At 46.3% G+C, this 22588-nt stretch overlaps 1 protein-coding gene across 6 annotated transcripts in view; it reads left to right on the forward strand.

Moving 5' to 3' along the window:
- The window catches only part of RUBCNL (rubicon like autophagy enhancer), a 41438-nt gene extending 23182 nt beyond the window's left edge, over positions 1-18256 (forward strand). For 5 of the 6 annotated variants that reach the window (XM_067016176.1, XM_067016181.1, XM_067016179.1 and 2 more), the window contains 10 exons: positions 960-1058; positions 1514-1574; positions 2148-2277; positions 4196-4341; positions 5803-5867; positions 11083-11321; positions 12391-12452; positions 15132-15285; positions 16261-16351; positions 17313-18256. In XM_067016176.1, coding sequence (XP_066872277.1) covers positions 960-1058; positions 1514-1574; positions 2148-2277; positions 4196-4341; positions 5803-5867; positions 11083-11321; positions 12391-12452; positions 15132-15285; positions 16261-16351; positions 17313-17434 — 1169 coding nt within the window. In that variant the 3' untranslated portion in view covers positions 17435-18256. The remainder of the gene's footprint in view (positions 1-959; positions 1059-1513; positions 1575-2147; positions 2278-4195; positions 4342-5802; positions 5868-11082; positions 11322-12390; positions 12453-15131; positions 15286-16260; positions 16352-17312) is intronic. The other variant, XM_067016180.1, reaches the window with a different exon arrangement.
- Positions 18257-22588: the final 4332 nt, after the last annotated feature.

Below are 22588 nucleotides of genomic sequence, written 5' to 3' on the forward strand. Positions count from 1 at the left end.
ACGTAAGACAACAGAAATTTATCCTCTCACAGTCGTGGAGGCCAGAGGTCAGCCATGAAGGTGTTGGAAAGGGTGGTTCCTTCCGGAGGCTCTGGTCCACGCCTGTCTCCTGGCTTCTGGCAATTGCTGCGGATCCTTGATGTTCTTGATGTGTAGATGTATCCCTCCAGGCTCTGCCTCCGTCTTCACAGGATGTTCTTTTTTTTTTTTTTTTTTGTGATATGCGGGCCTCTCACTGTTGTGGCCTCTCCCGTTGCAAAGCACAGGGTCCGGACGCACAGGCTCAGCGACCATGGCTCACGGACCCAGCCGCTCCGCGGCACGTGGGATCTTCCCGGACCGGGGCACGAACCCGTGTCCCCTGCATCGGCAGGCGGATTCTCAACCACCGCGCCACCAGGGAAGCCCTCACAGGATGTTCTTTCTCCGAATGTCTGTGTCCAAATCTCCCTCTTTTTATGACACCAGTCGTATTGGATCTAGGGCTTGTCCTGATCCAGTACGACCTCAGCTTAACTTGATTACGATGCAATGACCCTCTTTCCAAATCAGGTCACATTCACAGGTTCTGGGCAGACATGATTTGGGGGGACACGTTCAACCCAGTACAATGTTTGTCACCTACACTCTTTGCCTCACTGTGAAAGAAAAAAGTGTTTTTCGCCCTCTTTCATTTTGTAAAACTTTGTGTTATGGAAATTTTCAAACTTACATAAAAGTAGGCAGAATACTCCTATGGACCCCAGTAAACTCAGCAGTCTGTTTCACTTAATCATGTGAATATATAAGAACATCACAAAAAGAGCTCCCTGTACTTTTTTAATTCTAACAGCTGAATTTTAAAATTTTTTAAAAATCAGCTAGCCCTTTCATGTCCCAATTTCGATTTAGCTGGGTGTTGCAGGTTGGACAGTCCTTTTTCTTCTTGTTGGTGAAACCTCCTTCCTTTCTTCTTCTAGGTTGTGCTGTGTTACAGGTCAGCCCAGTGGCTGAAACACCTCCTTACGATGTGATGAAAGAGGACTGCAAATGTGACTTGGAGGAATTCGTTATCGTAGGTAAGATTTGGAAACGCATGATCTCTGACTAAGTACCCTCCTACCCACATACATACTGACACTCATCACCCACAGTACCGCAGGACGTGGCATTCAGAGAAGCTCCTCCCAAGATCAGACAATGTCCCTGATATAAAAAATAAGATGTCTCGCTAGTAATCTCTCATCTCATTTGTAGATTTGAATGCAAAAGAGGTGCTCGTTATGGTCCGATATCTGTTTGGCGCCTCAATTATATTTTGATGAAATTTCACACGGGCATATTTTGAAATCCCATCTTTGGTCATTAGCTGTAGTCTCATAGTAGAAACACAGAAGAACGTGAAGTATGGAGATGCTGAATAATTGGTCCTTTCTGAGATGCAGGCAGCTATTTCTGTGTTCTTATAAACTTGACTACGATTAAGTGAAACAGACTAAAAGACCTCACTACCCTTTCTTTGATCTTCCCACAGAACTTGGAGATTTCAGCAATACCACAGAGACCTGTGGATGTTCCTGCAGCTCCTCTAAGAGGTATCATCTGCACACAGACCCCCCCGGGCCGTCACCTCTGAGGCACTGTAGACCCCAGGCCTCTGACATCTTGGGCCAAATTCAGCCAGTTCCAATAACAAGGATTACTGCTTAGAAATGAAACAATCACTGCTAAAGTTCCTACAGTGTTTTTAGAGTGTTTAAAAGACTTTTGTACACATTCTCATTAATCCTCATGGGTGGGATGGGCGGGTTTTCTTAAACCCCATTTTATGGATGCAGAAACTGAGGTTCGGATGAGATGTGCCTCAGGACGCCGTGCTGTTAAATAGCAGAGGTAGGACTTGAACTCAGGTCTTCTGACTCTACATCTGGTGCTCTTTTCACCACCCCTCCCCACCTTGGTACCCTCAACAAATACAAGCTGCCCTGTTGAGCGTGGAGGAATTGAGTCGAGTAAGGTAACCCTCGGTGGGCAGTTGATGCATGGTCTGTTGTATGACACCTTCTCTGGTTTTTGGAGAGGGAAGGATAGTTGAAAACCTGAAGCACAAGACCGTAAAACACTCCTCATGAATATAGTATTCCATTTTTGCATCTCTTACATTTTAGTGTCATTTATGAGCCAAACTTCAATTCGGCTGAGCTAATAGCCAAGGAGTTATACCACTTATTCAAGAAGTGCTGGATGTCAGAAGTTAATTATCAGCTGGCAGGCTCCCTGAATACAGCTGGCTCCATAGTAAGTATCAACAGAAGTTGACCTTGAATCAAGAGTTCCTAGGGCTTCCCTGGTGGCGCAGTGGTTGAGAGCCCGCCTACCGATGCAAGGGACACGGGTTCGTGCCCTGGTCCGGGAGGATCCCACATGCTGCGGCAGCGGCTGGGCCCGTGAGCCATGGCCGCTGAGCCTGCGCGTCCGGAGCCTGTGCTCTGCAACGGGAGAGGCCACAACAGTGAGAGGCCCGCGTACCAAGAAAAAAAAAAAAAAAAAAAAAGTACCTAAATTCTCATTTTGCCTGCTGTTCACATCAGATGTTTCTGTCTTTCTTTGTTGCTGGGTGCTGATGAATCTGATGTTGATTGAGCACTTGTGATGCACCAGGGCCTGTGCTCAGCAATTCAGGTTTTAATCCTCACAAGTCTCCTATTAGGTAGATGCTACCGTTATTTTAATTTTAAAGTGTTAGTTCCAGACCCTCAGTGGTAGAGCAGCGAGAGTCAAGCCCCAGGCTGCCTCGTTTGAAAGCCCAGGCTGGTTCCCTTCCACACTGTGCGCCTAGCAGGCCACCCACCGGGGCAGAGGACTCTGTGGCAGAGGCTAAAGACGGGGTGGGAGAAAAGCGCTCTGGAAGTGCAGGGAAGGCAGTGTTCCGTTTCACCAGGGGAACTTGGGAAGGCTGATAGGCGATCTCAGAATTCAGGGTAACGGTCAGGCCAGGCAGAACTGTAGCAGGTAGGGGCACGTGACGGGCATTCTTGGCAAAGGGCAGCTGGGACAAAAGTGACAGGGAGGTGCTGGGTGTGTTTCCCTTTTTTTTTTTCTGGCCTGCCGCAGGGCATGCGAGATCTTAGTTCCCCGACCAGGGATCAAACCTGCACCTCCTGCAGTGGAAGCTCAGAGTCTTAACCACTGGACCGCCAGGGACGTCCCCATGGTGTTTTTTTTTTTTTTTTCCTCTTAATATTTTTTAAAATTAATTAATTTATCTTTGGCTGCATTGGTTCTTCATTTCTTCCAGAGGGCTTTCTCTAGTTGCGGCGGGTGGGGGCCACTTTGTTGCGGTGTGTGGGCTTCTCATTGCGGTGGCTTCTCTTGTTGCGGAGCACAGGCTCTAGGCACACGGGCTTCAGTAGTTGTGACACGTGGGCTCAGTAGTTGTGGCTCGCGGGCTCTAGAACGCAGGCTCAGTAGTTGTGGTGCATGGGCTTAGTTGCTCCGCGGCATGTGGGATCTTCCCGGACCAGGCATTGAACCCGTGTCCCCTACCTTGGCAGGCGGATTCTCAAGCACTGTGCCACCAGAGAAGTCCACATGGTGTGTTTCTTGAGCAGAGTGTTCAGTGTGGTTGGAAAACGTGTGTTTGAGTGTAGCTGGGTGTGTTTGGGGGACAGTTAATCTTAACCTTCCTTGGAAATTAAGCTCAAAAGCGACCAAACTATGGAGGGCATAGATGCTAAGTTCAGGAGTTTGGATTTTAGATGCTAAGAGGTAAGTATAATTGTTGGGAGAGGGGCCTCTGCACCTGTATAAGCCGGGAAGTGTCTGCAGAGAGCTGCTTCTGGAAAAGTCTGACTACAACAGGGGATTCTGACCCACAGCATTTGTCAGCCTATTGACTAAGCAGGGTAAGGTTCTGCTGTGCACGAAAGCATTCCAGGTCACACTGACCTACTTACAGCAATTCGAAGTCTGGAAACAAAAGAACTAACTGAAAATACCAAGCAAAGTGATCTCAGCTGCGTGATGTCTTAAGCAATTCCCCTGCAGAGGGTTTTAGATACAGGGAGGGCTCTGCCCAGGTCCTTTAGTTCAGATGAAAGCAGTTTTCATTTCTCAAGGTAAGTTTGAATGTTGGGAACACATTTGAATGTTCTTTTATTTCAGTTCCTGAAATATGCTTGTTGCTCCTAAATCCTCTTCTGGGTTCTTTACGCAGGTTGTAAATGAAGAATGTGTCCAGAAAGACTTTGAATCCAGCACGGATGTAGTACAGGAAATTAAATTGAAGTCGAGGATCAGAGAGACTGGAGACTGGGCGCCCCCTAGGTTTCAAATCATATTTAATGTTCATCTACCGCTCAAGTAAGTCTGGGTTGCTGCTTGGACCCTCCAGTACATTTAAAACAAGTTGTGATGGGTCCCACCTGACTCGTTCTGAAAATAGGTGAAGGCAAAAAATAATATACCAAGGGACAAAGAACAATTTTGTTTTAGGAAGAGAAAAGTTGGGTACATTTTTCTGAGTTAGCTTTCTTGGCACCCTGTTTATCATGGGCTTTTGGGTTCTGTAAGTTTTGACAACTTAAGAATTTAACTATGTGTCCTTAATTATGAACATTACATAACAATTGAAAAGTAAATAGGCTCATATTAAGTGGCTAATAGTGAGCCTTAAAAATTACACACAATAATTTTAAGACTAGGCCACTCTATTTTCCAGTGCAATGTGAAGTAAAAATTGATGAATTACTTTTTTTAAAGGAAAATTTAATCTTGAAAAGCACACCTATAGTTAAGAAACATAACAGAATGCAAATAAAAATATCTTTGTTCTCTATGAAGTAACAAAATCCTAAAGAGACAAAAAAGCTAAGATGGTGCAAAAAAAGGAAATAAATACATTGTATATAAATATATATAATAATTTAAAGTAGTGTTTATTCTGAGAGTAGATGACATTGTAGACCAAGGGACATTGTAACAAAATACAGTTTTTTTCATTCTTCTTGGTTGGTATTTAATACAGTGTACAAACTGCAGAGTTATGAAGGGACTGGTAAGGGTCATTTGCCTTCCCTGTGGAGGTGCCTTATAGACTGACTATTTTTTTCTTTTGAGAGAATGCCAGGAAGTTCTCTGGGGCTGCTTGGGCAGAAGAGCCCCCTCTCCAAGCCTAGTTGAGAGGTCATTTCCCTTGGTGTGGGATGTCTTTCCTCTGGGATTTCCCTGGGTCCTCTCAAAGGCATATGAGTAGGGTTCCACATATTTTTACCATGGCCACTTTTGCTGACCCTAAACTGTATTAAAATTTTACAACTTTCTCCATATTTCCAAATCCCATGTGGAACTGTGACACTAATAGTTCAATAGCAAACACTTCAGTAGACTATCTTTCACCAAAAATGTTTGATAGCATTGTCTTATATTACCTCTTATTCATCTAAATGTCTTTGGATCTATCTGTAAACTACCCAAGTGCATCATCTCTTGGTGTCCTGAACTTTCTCCCAGGTATTACGTGCCTCTAGTTCTCCGTAGAGAGAGAATTCTGTGTATGCCCAGTGAGAAGTCTCTAAAGACCCCTTGGTGGAATAGTTACTTGTGATACTGACTTCTGCTTTGGTGGCAGCAGGGGCTTTTAAAAGACCTAGAGATTTCAACTAGAAAACTATAGAATAATTCTATTTCTTTCCCAAATGAAAAATGATAAAATTAAGCCCCCATGCCAAGAGAAGTATGATGATGTCAATTTCTCTTCCAATCCGTGAAAAATGCCCCCTTGGCCTTTTCTGAAATGTAACTCTTATCATTTTCTGCCCTCAGGAGGGATCTCATGGTAGCAGCCCAAAATTTTTTTTGTGCTGGCTGTGGAACTCCAATAGAACCTAGTAAGTATGGATAATGGGTTGCCTGCTTATTAGGTGATAACATTTTTTTCTTAAAACATAAGTATGGGTCTATTTTTCTCTCAAGTGCATACAAGCAGTAATTACACAGCAGCAAACCTTTTGTTCAACAATTATTTGATTCATAAGCATGTGAATGAAATTTTCATAATTCCATATCCATACTTTGCATTTTTAAATACTGTAAGTTAAAAAGCACCCCCAAATAACCAATTCTTATATTTCCTGTTTATCCCTCTATACATCCAAAGTTGGGCGGTGCCTTGTTTTTGTCAGAGATGCCTTGATGAGAAGTTATAGGCGCTTCACGATGCTACCCTCTCTTTCGTGAAGAGGCCACCATGACCTACAAGGCTCTGTGACTGCCCATTACCTCTCCGACTCTTATCTCCTAGCTTTCTCCCCGTCGGGCATTGAGCTCCAGCCACATGGCCTCCCTGTTGGTCCTTGACGGCATTTACAAATTTCTCTCCCTGGAATGCCCTCCCTAAGACATCCCCCTGACTGGTTCCCTTCCTTCCTTCCCATCTTCATTCACAGATCTTCCCTGGCTACCCTATATCGAAACTGTCCACCTCACCACCCCTCCTGGCCACAAACACACACATACACTTTATATTCCCCTGCCTTTCGATTTTTTATTCAGCCACGTATCTCCCTAAAATATTCTTTCCTATTTTACTGATTTTTCTTCTTATTGTCTGTCTCCCTCAGAAGACTCTAAGTTCCATGAGGACAGATATGTGGTCTGTTTTATCCATTGCTTTCTCTGTTCCTCCTACAAGCATGCCTGGCCCACAGTTGGGACTCAGTAGATATTTGTTGAATGACTGAATGGCTTACGCAGGAGCTAAGCAGAGACTCCTCTGAGAGGGTTTCAGAGAGTGGCCCCAGGGCCTAGAAAGTTAGGTTTCACCCCATCAGAAAGGCGAGTTGCTCGCTTGAGACTGGGAATCACTTGTTTTGCTGTGAAGGCATCCATAGGTCTAACCCGAGGAAGCCTGGGAAGAGGAGCTTTGTGGGAAAGCGTTCCTTTGATAGGCAGTCTTGGAAGGAAAAAGACTTTGAGCATCTCCACCTCAAGAAATAAACATAGAAAGCAGAAATCTGTCTGAACTCCCTTCTGCCATGTTGAATGATAATGCCTGCCATGAATCACCGTTGTGACTAATTTTCTTCGAATGACTCTCTTCCCCGCTAGTCTAGTGGGGCCCGTGTCTCTTTGGTTAACCACTGTATCCCGGGGCCTCAGTAAATATTGAATGCATGACTCAGAAACTGTGAATGCGTGACTATGATTCCACCAACTTTTAAGGTACTTCCCAGAGTTTGTTCACGTGTGGAGACGTAGGCCTGCACCACTGATAATCGCATGGGCCTTCCCCCATGGAGCTGGCTGACGGCAAGTCAGCAGCTAAGTAAATAACAGAGTGACGCCTGCGACAAAAGAGAAAGGCAAGAGTGCTATGGGATTTACAGCCAGGGAACTTAATCTGGGCTCAGGGGGCTGGGAGTGAAAGGTTTCATAAGGAAGTGATTGTCTCCAAAGGAGGTGGGGGGGTCACCATATGTAAAGGGCCCAAGGCTACTGCAAAGAAGTCCTGTATGTCTGGAGGGTAGGAACAAGAGCAGACAACATGCTGCAGAGGTAGGCTGAGCACAGAGGGCTGGAGCGTTCGCAACCGTGGAAATCATTTTGGACTTTTCCCGTGAACTTCCTGTAGTTCTTAGGATAATGTTAACTTTTCATTTCGAGATATTTTTAGACTTACAGAGGAGTTGCAAAAATACTACGGGCACATCCCGTATACCCTTCACCCACCCTTCACCTTATAGTAATCATAGTATAATTATTAAAACTGATACATTAGCATTGATACAATCCTAGTAAGTAACCTACAGGGTTTATTTGGGTTTCACTAATGACCGCTATGCATTCCCGGGTCCAGTCCAGAATTCCACATTGAATTTAGTTGTCGTGTCTTCTTACTCTCCTCCAATCTCACACAAAACTGAATCATTTGAAACGTAAGCAGCAGAAAGGATGGTATTTTACCCTTTAGCGGGTCCTAAAAATAAGGATGATGAACAGTTATCCTACCAAAGAAAATTAATAACGATTCTCTAATATTGTCTAATAGTAGTCCAGATTCCCTCGTGGTCCTCAGGATAATGTATATAGCTAATTTGTCCACCCAGTTTCCAACCAAGTTCCATACATTGCATTTCGTCATTACTTCTCTTTAGTCAGCTTTATTCTAGAACTGCACTGTCCAGTATGGTAGCCACTAGCCCCTGCGGCTACTGAAAATTAAAATTAAAAATGCAGTTCCTCGAACACACGGGTCACACTGCGGGTGCCTAGCAGCCACCTCTGGCCTGTAGTGACTGTACCGGACAGCCCAGATCAAGAACCTTTCTGTCCTCACAGAAAGCTCTGTTGGACAGCGCTGTTCTAGAACTCTTCCCTCTTATTTTTTTTTCTATGACACTGACTTTTCCTGAGGTGGGAACAGCTGTGGCTCAGAGCAGAGTTTCGCAACCTCAGTGCTGTTGACTCTGTTCTGTGTGGGGATGGGGTAGAAGAGACTGCTCTGTGCACTGTTTGGAGGGGCTTGGGGGAGACTCTACCCCGTGACTTGTAGGAAGTTGGGCAGCATCACTAGATGCCTCTAGCAGCTCCCCAGTTGTGACACCCAAAATTGTCTCTAGACATTTCCAAATGTCCCTTAGGGGGCAAATCACTCCCGGTCGAGAACCGCCGGTTCAGGGTGCTTTGTTTTGTTCTGTTTTAATTCAAGGACTGAGGAAACCAAAAGAGATGGACGTAATTCGTTCTGTATTGATAGTATAATGCTTAGTATGTAGTCAGTGAAATTTGGTGAGTGAGAGGCTGGATGTTGAAACGTTCGGATTTTAGATGTTAGAGAAAGGTGCATTCTAACAGGAAAATGCATTGGCCCCTGCTGTCCTCCTCTGTCTTCACATCTTGCTAAGTTCGATCAGAAAAATAGAGTTCAGGGGCCGGGATATCCCTGTGTTTTTCCCGTTTAATATAAAATGCGCTGAGGCCCTATCATACGCAAAATAATACTCATTATTCTTCATATCAGAGATCTTAAGCCAAGGTGGGAAACAGACACAGTACAATAGACTTTTCAAAGTTTCAAATTTGAGAGCTCAGACATAAATCATTAAGCGCTTAAGTTCTTCACAAATAATTTGTCAACCCTAGAGAAGTGTCATATGTTAATTTAGAGTTTGATAATAGCGTATGTACATATGTACCTACCGTTGACCCTCATCATTCACGAATTCCGTATTTGCAAATTTGCTTGTGACTCTCCAAAATCAGTACTCACGGTGATTTCACAGGCATTCACGGGTATGTGCAAAGCACTGAAAAAATTATCGCCTGAAACGTGAGTTGCCCGAAGCACTTGCTCTCAGCTGAAATTGACCGAGGCAGCTCCGCCTTCCTGTTTCGGCTCTCATGCTGTAAACAGGTCCTTTTCACAGTTTATTGAATGCCATGTGTTTTCACATTTTGGGGTGGTTTCAGCTGTTTAAACTGGCCCCCAAGCTTAGTGCTGAAGTGCTGTCCAGTGATCCTAAGCTCAGGAAGGCTGTGATGTGCCTTAAGGAGAAAATCAGCTTCCTTCGTGAATGATCCTCGGCTCATCTTCGCCCCGAGGCGTGAGGGAGGAGCACATAGGAGGCTTAACTGAACTGCCATTTTCTTTCTTAAGCCGGGTGGTGGGCACCCAGGTATTGGTTGCATTAATTTCCATACCTTTTGTTTGTCAATATGTTTTATTTATTAACGATATTTCCAAAAGCAATGCGTGTTCATTTTAGCAAATTAAAAAGTGCAAAGAGCAAAACTCCTTTCTTTCCCCCACCCTCTAGAAGTATTCACTGATGGCTTTTTGGCGGGCACTTTTTTGGACTGTGTGTGGTTATTTTTAAGAACAAAATACAGATCACATTATACACACCTATACCTGGACGTCCACTCTCCACTCTTCCCTGTATTTCATAGGCCCTCGGGTATCTCACTGTTGAGTGCACCATGCTTTTTTAACCAGTTGCTTCTTTTTTTTGCGGTACTCGGGCCTCTCACTGCTGTGGCCTCTCCCGTTGCGGAGCACAGGCTCCGGACGCGCAGGCGCAGCGGCCATGGCTCACGGGCCCAGCCGCTGCGCGGCACGTGGCATCTTCCCGGACCGGGGCACGAACCCGTGTCCCCTGCATCGGCAGGCGGGCTCTCGACCACTGCGCCCCCAGGGAAGTCCCCCAGTTGCTTCTTAATGGATATTTAGATCGCCCCCCCCATCTATTATAAATGTGCTGTAATGAACACTTTATTGCCACACGTGCAAGTTAGCATTTCTGTCTAATGCTGCAGAAACAAGATTACTGCCTCACGTTGAAGAATTGAACTGTATCATGGAAATGTCCTAAAAGGTAGCCTCTCCTGTCAGCCCTGGGAGTGAGTGCCCACCACTCTACACCTCACCAGCTCTGGATCTCTTAAATGTGTGACAGTCTGAGGCAAAGCCAAGTATTTCACTCATTTTATATGCATGTCTTTGTCGCTGAGACCGAGTGTTTTTTACACCTTTACTGGTTGTGTTTCCTCTTCCTATGTATTCCCAGCCTTTGTGCACGGTTTTTTTCTTTTCCTCCCTGATTTATTCAGGAACTCTTTGGGGTGCTACTTCCTAACAGTCTACATAGAGTGCGTTATCATTTCCAAAGCATTTTTCATAGGTGTGATATCACGGAATCCACTTCTGAGTTGTTTTTGTGGCTTCAGGACACTTAGCCTGAAGAGATTCGGGCTTGTAAGGGTCTTCCTGCCAGTAAGGGGTTGAGTCCGGACTCCCAACCAAATCCCCACACCCTGAATCTCATATTCTTTTGGCAACACGTCAGTTTAAAAGGCCCATCTTCCAAATCCAAGAGGGTTTCGGGAGGGTTCTATTTCCCGACACCTGTTACACGAGAGCAAAGCTCATGAATGGCCATGACTCGAGGCCTCCGGCGTCTGCCAGAGCTTCCCCAGCGCGGCCTGAGCGTCGTGAAAACAACGATCCTGAGTCTCGCCCTTGGGAGGCACTTGGAGGTGGGGACAGGCAAGGGCGTGTTTCCAGCGTCACGTGATCAGCGCTCCTCCCCCCCGTGTGTCCCGCAGAATTTGTGAAGCGGCTCCGCTACTGCGAATACCTGGGCAAGTATTTCTGCGACTGCTGTCACTCGTACGCGGAGTCTTGCATCCCTGCCCGGGTCCTCAGGATGTGGGACTTCAGGAGGTACTATGTCAGCAATTTCTCCAAACGGCTGCTGGACAGCATATGGCACCAACCCGTCTTCAATTTGCTGCACGTAGGCCACGGCCTGTATACGAAGGCCAAGGAGCTGGACAGAGTAAGGGTGAGTAGCTGCCTTTCCGGGGAAGGGAGTCCAGCGGCTGAAAGGGTCCTGTGGCAGTAAATGGACATCTCCCCCAGCTCGGGGCATCCAGACAGAGCCTCTAAGGGGCGGATTGACCATCCACCGGATGGAGCTTATGCTTCAGAGACCCTCGCCTGCTTGGGCTCTTTCCGTGGTTCCAAACCGAATTTCACATTTACGCGTAGTTTCCATTTATACCTAGCTTTTGAATTTTATTACCTTTTGAATACAAATTGTACGTGTTTAAGGTGCACAACATGACGATTTGGTATACGTATACGTGGTGAAGTGATTGCTAGTCAAGCTAATGACCATATCCATCCCCCCACACAGTTACCTGTTGGGTGTTTGTGGTGAAACACCTGAAATTTACTCTCTCGGCAGATTTCCAGTATTTAATATAGTCTCGTGAACTGTAGTCACCATGCTATACGTGAGGTCTGTAGACTTTTCCTACATAACTGCAACTCTGTACCCTGGACCAGCATCTCCCCATTTCCCTCACTTCTCCCCTAGGAACCACCCTTCTAGTCTCTGCTTTTATGTACTTGACTTTTTTAGATTCCACGTATAAGTGAGATCACGCAGTTTTCGTCTTTCTGTGTCTGGCTTATCTCACTTAGCATGATGTCCTCCAGGTTCATCCATGGTGTCTCAAATCGCAGGACCTCCTCCTTTTGTATATAGTTTGGTGTTTTTCTTAAAGAAGGCCCCCAACATTGTATAAGCTTCAGGTTCCCCAAGACCTGGGTTCCTCCTGGACCCTCTGTAGATCTCTGGGCTCAGTAATGAACCCCTGCTATAAAGACTGTGTATTTCAAAGGCTTATTTTCTAGAGTTGTAGCATTTCAAGGTTAGAAATAACATTTAATTGACTTATACATTTCCAGTGTTATTTCTTGTTAACATCTTTATTGGAGTATAATTGCTTTACAATGGTGCGTTAGTTTCTGCTGTAGCACAGAGTGAATCAGCTATACGTATACATATATCCTCCAGTGTTATTTTATCACATTTACCTTTCCCCCTGTTTGGTTCCTCACATCAGGAAATCCAGGAGCAGCTATTTCATATCAGGAAGCTGTTGAAGACCTGCAGGTTTGCTGAAAGGTGCTACTGCTGGCTGGGACGGGTGGGCGGGCCTGTGAATGGGAGGTCTGATAACCCCACATATTTGCTGATCCTTTGTGCCTCCAGGCCCAGCTCCTCCAGTACATAGCGGTCACCTTGTGACTCTCCTTGGGGATGCCGAACGCCTCTTGAATGGTGCTAAGCCTTTTAACTCACTAGCAGGGAATTTAACATGTTAAGAATGGACCAGTATAAGGCTGAAACAACTCTGGCCAGTGGGCTATTACTATTATTGTCATTATTTTATTTTATTTTATTTTATTTTATTTTATTTTTTATTTTTTTGCTGTACGCAGGCCTCTCACTGCTGTGGCCTCTCCCGCCACGGAGCACAGGCTCCGGACGCGCAGGCCCAGTGGCCACGGCCCACGGGCCCAGCCGCTCGGCGGCACGTGGGATCCTCCCGGACCGGGGCACGAACCCGCGCCCCCTGCATCGGCAGGCGGACTCCCAACCACTGCGCCACCAGGGAAGCCCCTATTGTCATTATTTTAAATTGTGATAAAATACACATAACATAAAATTTACCATCCTAACCCTTTGTAAGTGTCCAGTTAAGGGGTTAAGTCCGTTCACATTGCTGGCCAACCATCACCACCATCCACGCACAGAACTCTTTTCATCTTGTAAATCTGAAACTCTGTACCCATTCGACACCATCTCCCCAGCCTCCATTCCCCCAGCCCGTGGGAACCACCCTTCTCTTTTCTGTCTCTATGATTTTGACTATTCCAAGTACCTCATATGAGTGGAATCAAACAGTATTTGTCGTTTTGTGACTGGCTTATTTCATGTAGCATCGTGTCTTTAAGCTTCACCCCACGCTGTGGCCTGTGTCAGGATTTCCTTCCTTTGTAAAGCTGAATGACTTTGCATTGTATGTATATTCCACCTTTTGTGGATCCATCCATCCTTCTTGGGTTGCTTTCTTTTGCTTATTGTGACTAGTGTTGCTATGCTGATAGAGAGGCATGTCAACTTTTATTGGCTGTGTAATAGTCTGTACTACGATGTGGTATTAAGTATTGTCCTATTACTGAACACCTCATACATTTTAAGTATCTTTTGTTATTTAAAAAAAAAAAAAAAAAAGCACTAAGCTTTAGCTGAATCTCTGACCACATCCATAGGTATGGCCTGAGGATGAACTTCTGAAGGCCATGGCCGTAAAGGCACAGGCATAAATTTAGCAGAGAGATTTTTAAGTGGAAGAAGAGTAGTTTACTCAAGGAGTTAAGATCATTTGTTATAATAGCTGGAATCATAGGTTTTAAAACATTGTTGTTCTGTTTTAAAGCTGCTTTCCGTTTCTGATCTTTATTTGATGATGCTGCATTGCTTTTGAATGACATTTCTCCTGGAAGAACTTGTTTTCTGTAGTGGTTTGTCCTTGAGCTCCACCTCATGGCATTGGGGTGAAAGGTTAATTTCTTCTCAGGGCCTCAATTTTCTCCGTAACACGTAACAACATTCACAATCTTACCATCTACGAAAATTTCTTGAATAGCCACTCTGTGCTTCAGATAAACAAGCAACAGTACACATGTTAAGGGAGAGTCCTGGGAGAACGTCGGCACAGAGACATCTTGGCCAGAGTGTGTGTCGGTCGCTGCGCGTGCCCTGAGAGTGCTGGGGGAGGGCAGCGTGTAGTTCATATGGGACGAGGTGGGGAAGCGAGCAGACAAGGCTTTCTGGAGACAAAGCCTGAGCTTGAAGAGCAATTCCAAGCGAAGATGAGGGGTCAGGGATCCTTTGGCCGAGGAAGTAGTGTGAGCGAGGACCCCGGGCTGGGCAGAGAATTAAACACGGTCTGGCATCCCTAGAATGTCAAGTCCAGCGTAGGCAGTGGCTGGCTTGAGAATGCAGTGCATGGTGGTGCTGCTAACTGATTTAGGGAATTCCAGAGGAGATCAGGAGGCTCGGAGAAGATTATGTTCGGTTTTCAATGCCCTTGGGACTTCCAAGTGCCTTTGACAAGCCTGCAGTTGGATGCCTGAATCTTTTTTTTTTTTTTTTTTTTTTTTTTTTTTTTTTTTTTTGTGGTACGTGGGCCTCTCACTGCTGTGGCCTCTCCCGCTGCGGAGCACAGGCTCCGGACGCGCAGGCTCAGCGGCCATGGCTCACGGGCCCAGCCGCTCCGCTGTACGTGGGATCTTCCCGGACCGGGGCATGAACCCGCGTCCCCTGCATTGGCAGGCGGATTCTCAACCACTGCGCCACCAGGGAAGCCCGGATGCCTGAATCTTAATCTCAGTGCTGGACCCGTGGTTTGGGAGTCATAGTAACTCTCTGATGGACCTGAAATTTAATGGAAATGAATCAAGTGGTAATTTTTTTTATCTCAGTACACGTTTTCAGGACTGGAAAAACAAATTTTCAGTTTTCTTTTGCTCAGCGTGCACATGGGCAGGCTGCCAGAGACACTTTTCTTGTTCAAGCTTTTTGAAATTCGGCCTTTATGGAACTTTCACTTCCTGGCTTCCAAGCAGATTTGCAAAATGTAAAGTGGGGAGTAAAGTTAACTTGTTCCTGGGGCTATCTTTTTTAAAAAGTTGAGTTCAAAATATTCAGTGTGAGTGCCAGGAAAAGACACCCGCCTGTTTCTGCCCTTGCCAGTGTCAGGGGGGTTTGACTTCCCGTTGGTTTCCTTTCCGGCAGCACATTAAAGGAGTTTGAACAGGTGCCGGGGCACTTGACTGATGAGCTTCACCTGTTCTCCCTGGAGGACCTGGTCCGGGTCAAGAAGGGGCTGCTGGCGCCCTTGCTCAAGGACATTCTGAAAGTTTCCCTCGCGCACGTGGCCAGCTGTGAGGTGAGGTCTGTCTGCCCTGGTGGGTGCATCCCTGAACTGTGCCTTCTGGGGCCAGGCCTGGGCAGGGTGTCCTGCACTTGCCTCTTTTAACCCTCACAGGCTCTGAGGAAAGTGCCAGCAACGCTATTCGCAGGTGAGAAAAATGAGGTTCAGAGCTGTTAAGTACCAGACCCACAGCATCCTACTGGGATGCAAGCCTGGGCCCAGCGACTTGTGGTCTGGGCTCCCAGCGCCGTGTGGGACCTCCCTCGACTCCCGTCTGCCCTGACGTGCCAAAGGCAGCCGTGTAGACTCAGGATCCAGTGGAGCGGGAGGTTCTGTGTCCTCACAGAGTGACAGATGGCAGGGGAGCTATCAGACACAAAATGAGATCCTTTAAGAACACATATTTAAAATCATGATCTTTCTCTGTTGCCTCAGACTGCCCTGATGTGCCATTTCTCCAGACAAAACAAATGCACATTTATTGTTCTGATTCTTCCACTGTGGCAGGATATAGCATCCCGTTCCTTCTAGAGGCTAGAATCATAGACATTTAAAAATTGGTGTTTGCAGAACTCTGTATGGCATTAGAACTCTTGTAGAGTAAGAGTAGTTTACAGTCTGGGCTTATAGAATACCAAACTGAAATCTTTACATCATCTGCCGTAGACAAGCTTTTTAATTGTTACGTAGATCCATGGCATTCAGTGGCCTTGTGCAAATATGATATGTTGCTTAGGCATATCTTTTGTCCTATGCAGAATGTTTCATTTGACTTCTATGACAATTGCAATTCACGAATTTATATAAATGTTTTAAATGCAGAAACGTGTTACTTCCACAGTCAATCTGGGGGATGCTAGAATAAAAGATTTCAATACCTAGGGGAAAAAACTGGTGCTTATAAAGTTCTGTGAAAGTGGTAACTCAGCTTCTGCGTCAGGAGAAGCATTACCAATGAGGGCTCTCGCTTTTTGACTCCTATTCTTACAGCTGTGTCAAGGAAAGGGTTTCATTTGTGAATTTTGCCGGAGTACAGCTGTCATCTTCCCGTTTCAGACCGCAACGTGTAGAAGATGTTCAGGTATCGTAATGCGATAACACCTTAAGCTTTATAGTAGCTTACTAACTTAAGCGCAAAGTTAAGTTTGATGACTTCAGCACAAAATTAACTTAAGCTTAAAAAACAGCTTAATAACTAAAGCACTGTGTTATTTCTTTAAAGTATAATAATGCTGCTGTGTGCTTCTCTGTTGAATTGGAGCCAATAAAGGTCTGGGTGCACAGGGAGGGGTATTTGAGTGGGGCAGAGATAAAGGATGATGTCTTATGGAGCAGGGTTTGGAGAGAGGAGGTGGTCCCTGTTTGGCCTGTCCCCCAGTTCTTCTCCATCGGGGCAAGTTACAGCTGCCCCTGTTTTGTAATTGAATCACAGTCAATCCCAAGTTCACTAGGGCACTTCGCAGGTTCAACACCTGCGAGGGTATGAAGGCAGCAGGGTTGGGTAGAGGGAGACGTTGAACTGTGGTGGGGTGGCCACGAAGAACTCAGTGCATCTCAGGGAAGCTGGGATGGTTTTGCGGCATTTTCCCAAACTGGAGACGAGAGAGCCAGCCAGGCCTTTAAACCTCGTATTGACCGGTCACCGGATGCAGGCTGGGGCCAGCAAGGAGGCATGACCTTGATCAAGCCAGCTCTCTTTAGTCAGGGCCATTTCCAGAGGAGGGATGCCTCCTCCTGATCCATCAGCCACTGTTGCACTCTTAGCACGCCAGGGGGGGGGCGGGGAGTGGTGGTCTTTGGACAGATCTGGGAGGCACTGCAGCATCCACTACATCACGTTCCCTGAGCCTCATGTTCTACTGGCCCTCATGACCTACTGGGGACTTTGGAGTCCCTCTGAGTTTCAACCTGCCTGATTGCTCTTTGGAAGACTCTGGTTTCTGGGTTCAGATCCCCTCTCTCCCCGGCACGGGGATGAGCGTCTGTACATATTTGAGAAAACCAGCTACCTGTTTGCTGACGGCTGTCCTCCTTGCTTGCAGCATGCAGGGCTTGCTTTCACAAGCAGTGCTTCCAGTCCTCCGAGTGTCCCCGGTGTGCGAGGATCACAGCAAGGAGGAGACTTTTGGAAAGCGTGCCTTCGGTGGCGACCTCATGCCCTTGACTGTTGTGAGAAAGACTGTGAAACACTTGTTATGATCACGTCTCCTATTGATAAGATCGTTTTATTATTGTCTATTAAGAAAAAAAGATGGCCAATATTCTCTTTATTATGTATATTTAATATTTTACAAGAATGCAGATTCTTTGTTGTTAAGCATAGGGTTGTTACTGGTGATTTTGTTTACAAATGTTCAATGTTGTTGCTGCTACTGGTTTTTTAAGGTGTTTTTTTTTCTTTTGATACTTCTTAAATTGGATTTGAATAGTTGTATTTAGCTAATGGTGGAGCCTATTTTTTATGAATTGTAACTAACAAGACAAATTACTCAGTTCCTCTTCCCGCAAAGCTTGTTTTGTGAAAGGGATTGGTACTTTCAAGGAACAAAAAGGCAACCAAAAATCTGTTTGCTCAGGCTTTTTTTTCCAACTTAACTTCCATTTTGTAATTGTAGCAGTCTTACAGATTTACTTATTCCAGGGTTTGTACAGAGGGTACGTATTACTTCTGCAGTTACATCTGTGTCGAGGTGAGTTTGAGATGCTTAGCGGTGCGTGCAGGTGCCGTTTGAAGTAGTTGCCTCTAGATGGCGCTCTTTCGGGTGGCACAAATCAAACCTGTATTTGTCACCTCTGTTCCACAAAGTCAAGGGACGCATGGGTGGGTAGAACTTTCAGGGTTTTGTTTTATAATTCTATAAAATTAACTATAAGATATTTGAAGACTTAAATACGCTGTGGGGAAATGCTGTTAATGAACAATGTGATTCTAGTAATAACTTTAAAATCGTAGACTTTCCATTAACAAGGTTCAGTGAATCACTAAGCCTTTATGAATTTCTTTTTCCTAATATTTCTTATATTTCCATGCTTTTCTTCCACCTCCTATATACTTTCTGCTGCTTGAGAAAGGGCCCTGGGGCTGGGTCCCTTCTCAGCACATCTTTGGTCTGGAACGTGGTGTCATGTCCCGAGGATTCTCACGCCCTAAGTAAACCTACTCAGAATGAACTTTTCAAACAGCACAGGCAAGCAATAAAGTGGGACAGGTTGTTCCCTCACCCCATCCAGTCGTGTGTGTGTGTGTGTGTGTGTGTGTTTCATTCAGTGGGATGATATTGAGTACTTGCAAGAAATGAGCGTCTACTGTAAATCTGGTGTCTTCTCATCCTATCAATTGTTTTCCCATCCCAGATGCCTCTGCTGGAGCTGTGCCCCATTCATTATTTAAGCTAGGTCTCTTTTATTTTTTTTTAATTAAAAAAAAAATGTCAGTGTGTTTTAATTAATTAATTTGGCTGTGCTGGCTCTTAGTTGCAACACGCGGGATCTTTGTTGACACGTGTGGGGTCTTTAGTTATGGCATGCGGGCTCTTAGTTGTGGCATGCGAACTCTTAGTTGTGGCATGCACGCGGGATCTAGTTCCCTGACTAGGCATCAAACCCGGCCCCGCCTGCATTGGGAGCAGGGAGTCTTAACCACTGGGTACCGGGGAAGTCCAAGCTAGGTCTCTTTTAAATAGAAATTCAGGCACACAGGGTAAGATAAATGAGATGAAATTTAAGACACTGTTTCATTTTTACCCATAGCTTATATTCTGTCTTAGGAATCTAGGATCCGAGGGGCATGTTGATATTCCTTGTAACAGTCCTACGAGGTTCATGTCAATATCTCCATTTTACAGGTAAGGGCACTGAGGCTTAGAGAAGAGAAGTAACTTACCTAGGTTCCCACAAGTTATGCATGCTGCCTGCCTCCAAAGACCATGTTCCAACTCCACTTCTTCTGTGGTATCTTTTTTAGATCACACACACAAAAAAACACTTTAACTTCTAAGTGCTGGTCAAACCTCAGTTGGTGGCATTGGCTGAGTACTTTCTCACATTCTTCCCTTGCATTGATTTGAGGGAGTTGCTGTGGCTTATGCATTGCTTGAAGGGCTTTGTGTTCAGGCTGCCAGGTCTGTAAGGCACTGGTGAGTGAGTGTGTGTGTGTGTGAGAGTGTGTGTGTGTGCACGTGCATGGGTGTGAGACACATTTTTTGTGTGTGTGTGTGATATGCGGGCCTCTCACTGTTGTGGCCTCTCCCGTTGCGAAGCACAGGCTCCGGACGCGCAGGCTCAGCGGCAATGGCTCACGGGCCCAGCCGCTCGGCGGCATGTGGGATCTTCCCGGACCGGGGCGCGAACCCGTGTCCCCTGCATCGGCAGGCGGATTCTCAACCACTGCGCCACCAGGGAAGCCCAGAGACCCATTTTTGATGTTGAGGAAGAGTGCACAGGAGCTACCAGGAAGTGATGCTTTTGGTTTTTTATTTTGAGGAAGAATGAGGCCATTTAAATAATCAGTCTACAGGTTTGACTGAGCTGTGGTTCCTCCCTGCCCTGGTAACAGAGGCTCCTTCCCAGTAAGGTACCTGTTGGAACAGAGAAGTGGCCTCAACCCACCCCGGAGGGACGTAATTAGTTGTGACATACATTGCTCTTTAATGGGATTTACTACTTGCCTGGTTTTCCCATGGCTGCTGGAAGGTAGATGAAGACCTAGTGTTTCTCATCAGACCATCGCCCACAGTGAGGCGCTGAGGTTCAGGCCCAGGATCTCAGGGATCAACGTTCTGCCTTTATACTCTTGACTTGGAGAATCCCAATAACATGTCCTTTGCAGTTGCGGTTCTCAGCTGCAAGTGGGGAGCTCTACCAGGGGACATGGGGCGAGGAGGCTGAGCCATCCCAAAGTCGACCTGGTGGGGTGACTTGGGTAAGACTCTTTAGCCAGAACTATGGACCGAATCCTAGATCTGCCACTTCCTACCTGTGTGACTCTGACCACGCTACTTAACTTATCAGTACCTGAGCTTCTGTTCGAAAACTGGGGGATGATAATGATACGTAGCGGATAGGAGGATTTGACATGAAGCTGAAGCACCCAGCAGAGGCGGCGGCAGGAAGGTCAGGGGCAGCCCTGGGAGGAGAGATGCCTGGAGGTGCAGGCAGGGGCCTGACAACATGCAAAGAGAAGCACGGGATTTGCCCCAATTCTGGGGTTAATCTTTCCGGTCCTTAGTCCTCTCGGCCAGGAGAGCTGGCCCTACGTGTGTGAGGAAGCGGAGAAGCGTGTTTTCTCAGTTTTAGGCTGAGGTTCTCCAGTTGTGTTTGTAGCCTCCCATCTGTGACATCACTCGTGAACGCACTATCTTAGTTTCTGGGGAAAAAGAGAACTCTGAGTCCTCTTTCCAAACCAGCTGGGGAATTATTTAAAGATAGAGATCCTTAAATGTTTGTTTTGAGGAGGCACCTTATAAAGGATGTGGGAGGCCTCCAGGATGCATTAGCTCCGGTGCTGGCGTCCAGAGCCATAGCCTGCAACGCAGCCTTCCGCCCACACAGCCCTCCTGCCACACCTAGGCAGAGGCAGAGAAGCTTCTACTTGCTCGTTTGGGAAGTGTCCCCTTCTGCCACCGCCCTATCCCTACTCTGTTGTTCTTGCCCTCGGTCCCATTCACTCTAAACAAATGTCAACATTATAAACAAATTAACGAAGCTATTCCATAGGCCATTTGTTGAGGGGGGTGCTTTTGCCAGGCACATAAACGTACCTTTGGGAAAGGGCTAGACCCCAGACTCTAGTTACCTGGATCTGAACTCCTTCCCCTGAACTCTTCTCATTATGGACCCCACAAGTGGCAGACAAGAGCACCGTGCCTTCCCACTGAAGGGGGAGGCCTCTGGGGACAGCTTCTCTATTAATATTGAACAGAAGATGGCTTATTAGTAGCTGGTGGGCAGTCTTTATTACATCAAGTTAATGGACAGCGGCTCCCATGAAACGTGAGCCTATTAAAAAAAAACAGGAAGAAAGACGTGTTTACAGCTTGTAGCATGTCCGTCAATATTGCTCTTCTCTTCCTGGGCACATGGTCCTAGCCCCATGCGTCTGGCTCAGCCAATGTAGCAAAAGAGGGACTGGGGAGATCCAAGTGGAGGTGATGCCCATTACTTCCGGTCTGGCCTTGAAACATCCTCTTTCCTTCCAGTCTCTCATTTCTCTCTGCCCCAAGACGTCTCTCTGATGTTCAGCCTGAGAGGAGAGACCTAATCTGGAGGTGTTTCTTTTTATAAATGTGGATTGGTGGTAGCAGTAGGGGACCCAGGGTGTGGGTAACTGTAAGGGTAAGCAGGCAAGTGTGTTGGGGGTGGATAGCTGTGGACCCCGGCCTTCCCTTAGTTTAGTCCGGTTCCTTTAACGAGGTCCTCTGGTGCTCCAACTAGACCTCCCTGTCCTGAGGACCTCAGCCTCACATGGACACAAGCCAAACTCACCTACTTATGACTCTCCCCTCAGCCTTCCCAGCTATACTAACTTATGCTAACAGGTTATTGTGTTCTCCCAGTTTTGTACCAACTTCAGAGCTGGGGGCAGGTAAGGACTTCAAACGATAATTCTTTCGCCCCCAGCTTTTGTCTGTGTTAACAGCACCAGAGCCTGGGATGTCTGGAAAAAGGAAGAAAATGAATATTTACTGTGCATCTATTATGTGGTAGAGACTGAGGTTTTCTATTTTAAAAATAAATGGCCAGGGGCTTCCCTGGTGGCGCAGTGGTTGAGAGTCCGCCTGCCGATGCAGGGGACGCGGGTTCGTGCCCCGGTCCGGGAGGATCCCACGTGCCGCGGAGCGGCTGGGCCCGTGAGCCGTGGCCGCTGAGCCTGTGCGTCCGGAGCCTGTGCTCCGCAACGGGAGAGGCCACAGCAGTGAGAGGTCCGTGTACCACAAAAACCAAAGGAAAAAAAAATAAATAAATAAAAGTGCAGGGTTTTAAAAAAAATAAAAAATAAAAAAATAAATGGCCAGAGAAATTCTCTCTGGGGAAATGACGTTGATTCTGAGCCTTAACTAACAAAAAGCAGAAAGACATGCAAAGATCTGTGGCCTGAGCATTCTTTGGCAGGAAGAATGGCACAGGCTAAAGACGCAAAGTACCAAGAAGCCTGATGTGTCCAAAAACCAGAAGATCATGGCTAGAGCAACCCAGGCAGCGATTAGAGAGCAGGCAGGAGCTAGATCACGTGAGGCTGCCGAGGCCACGGGAAGGAGTCTGGATTTTGTTCTGTGTGAAGCAGAAGCCCATTGGAGGATTACGTGAAGGGGAGTAGCAT

This window comes from Kogia breviceps, chromosome 16, assembly GCF_026419965.1.
Source record: "Kogia breviceps isolate mKogBre1 chromosome 16, mKogBre1 haplotype 1, whole genome shotgun sequence".
Lineage (NCBI taxonomy): Eukaryota > Metazoa > Chordata > Mammalia > Artiodactyla > Physeteridae > Kogia > Kogia breviceps.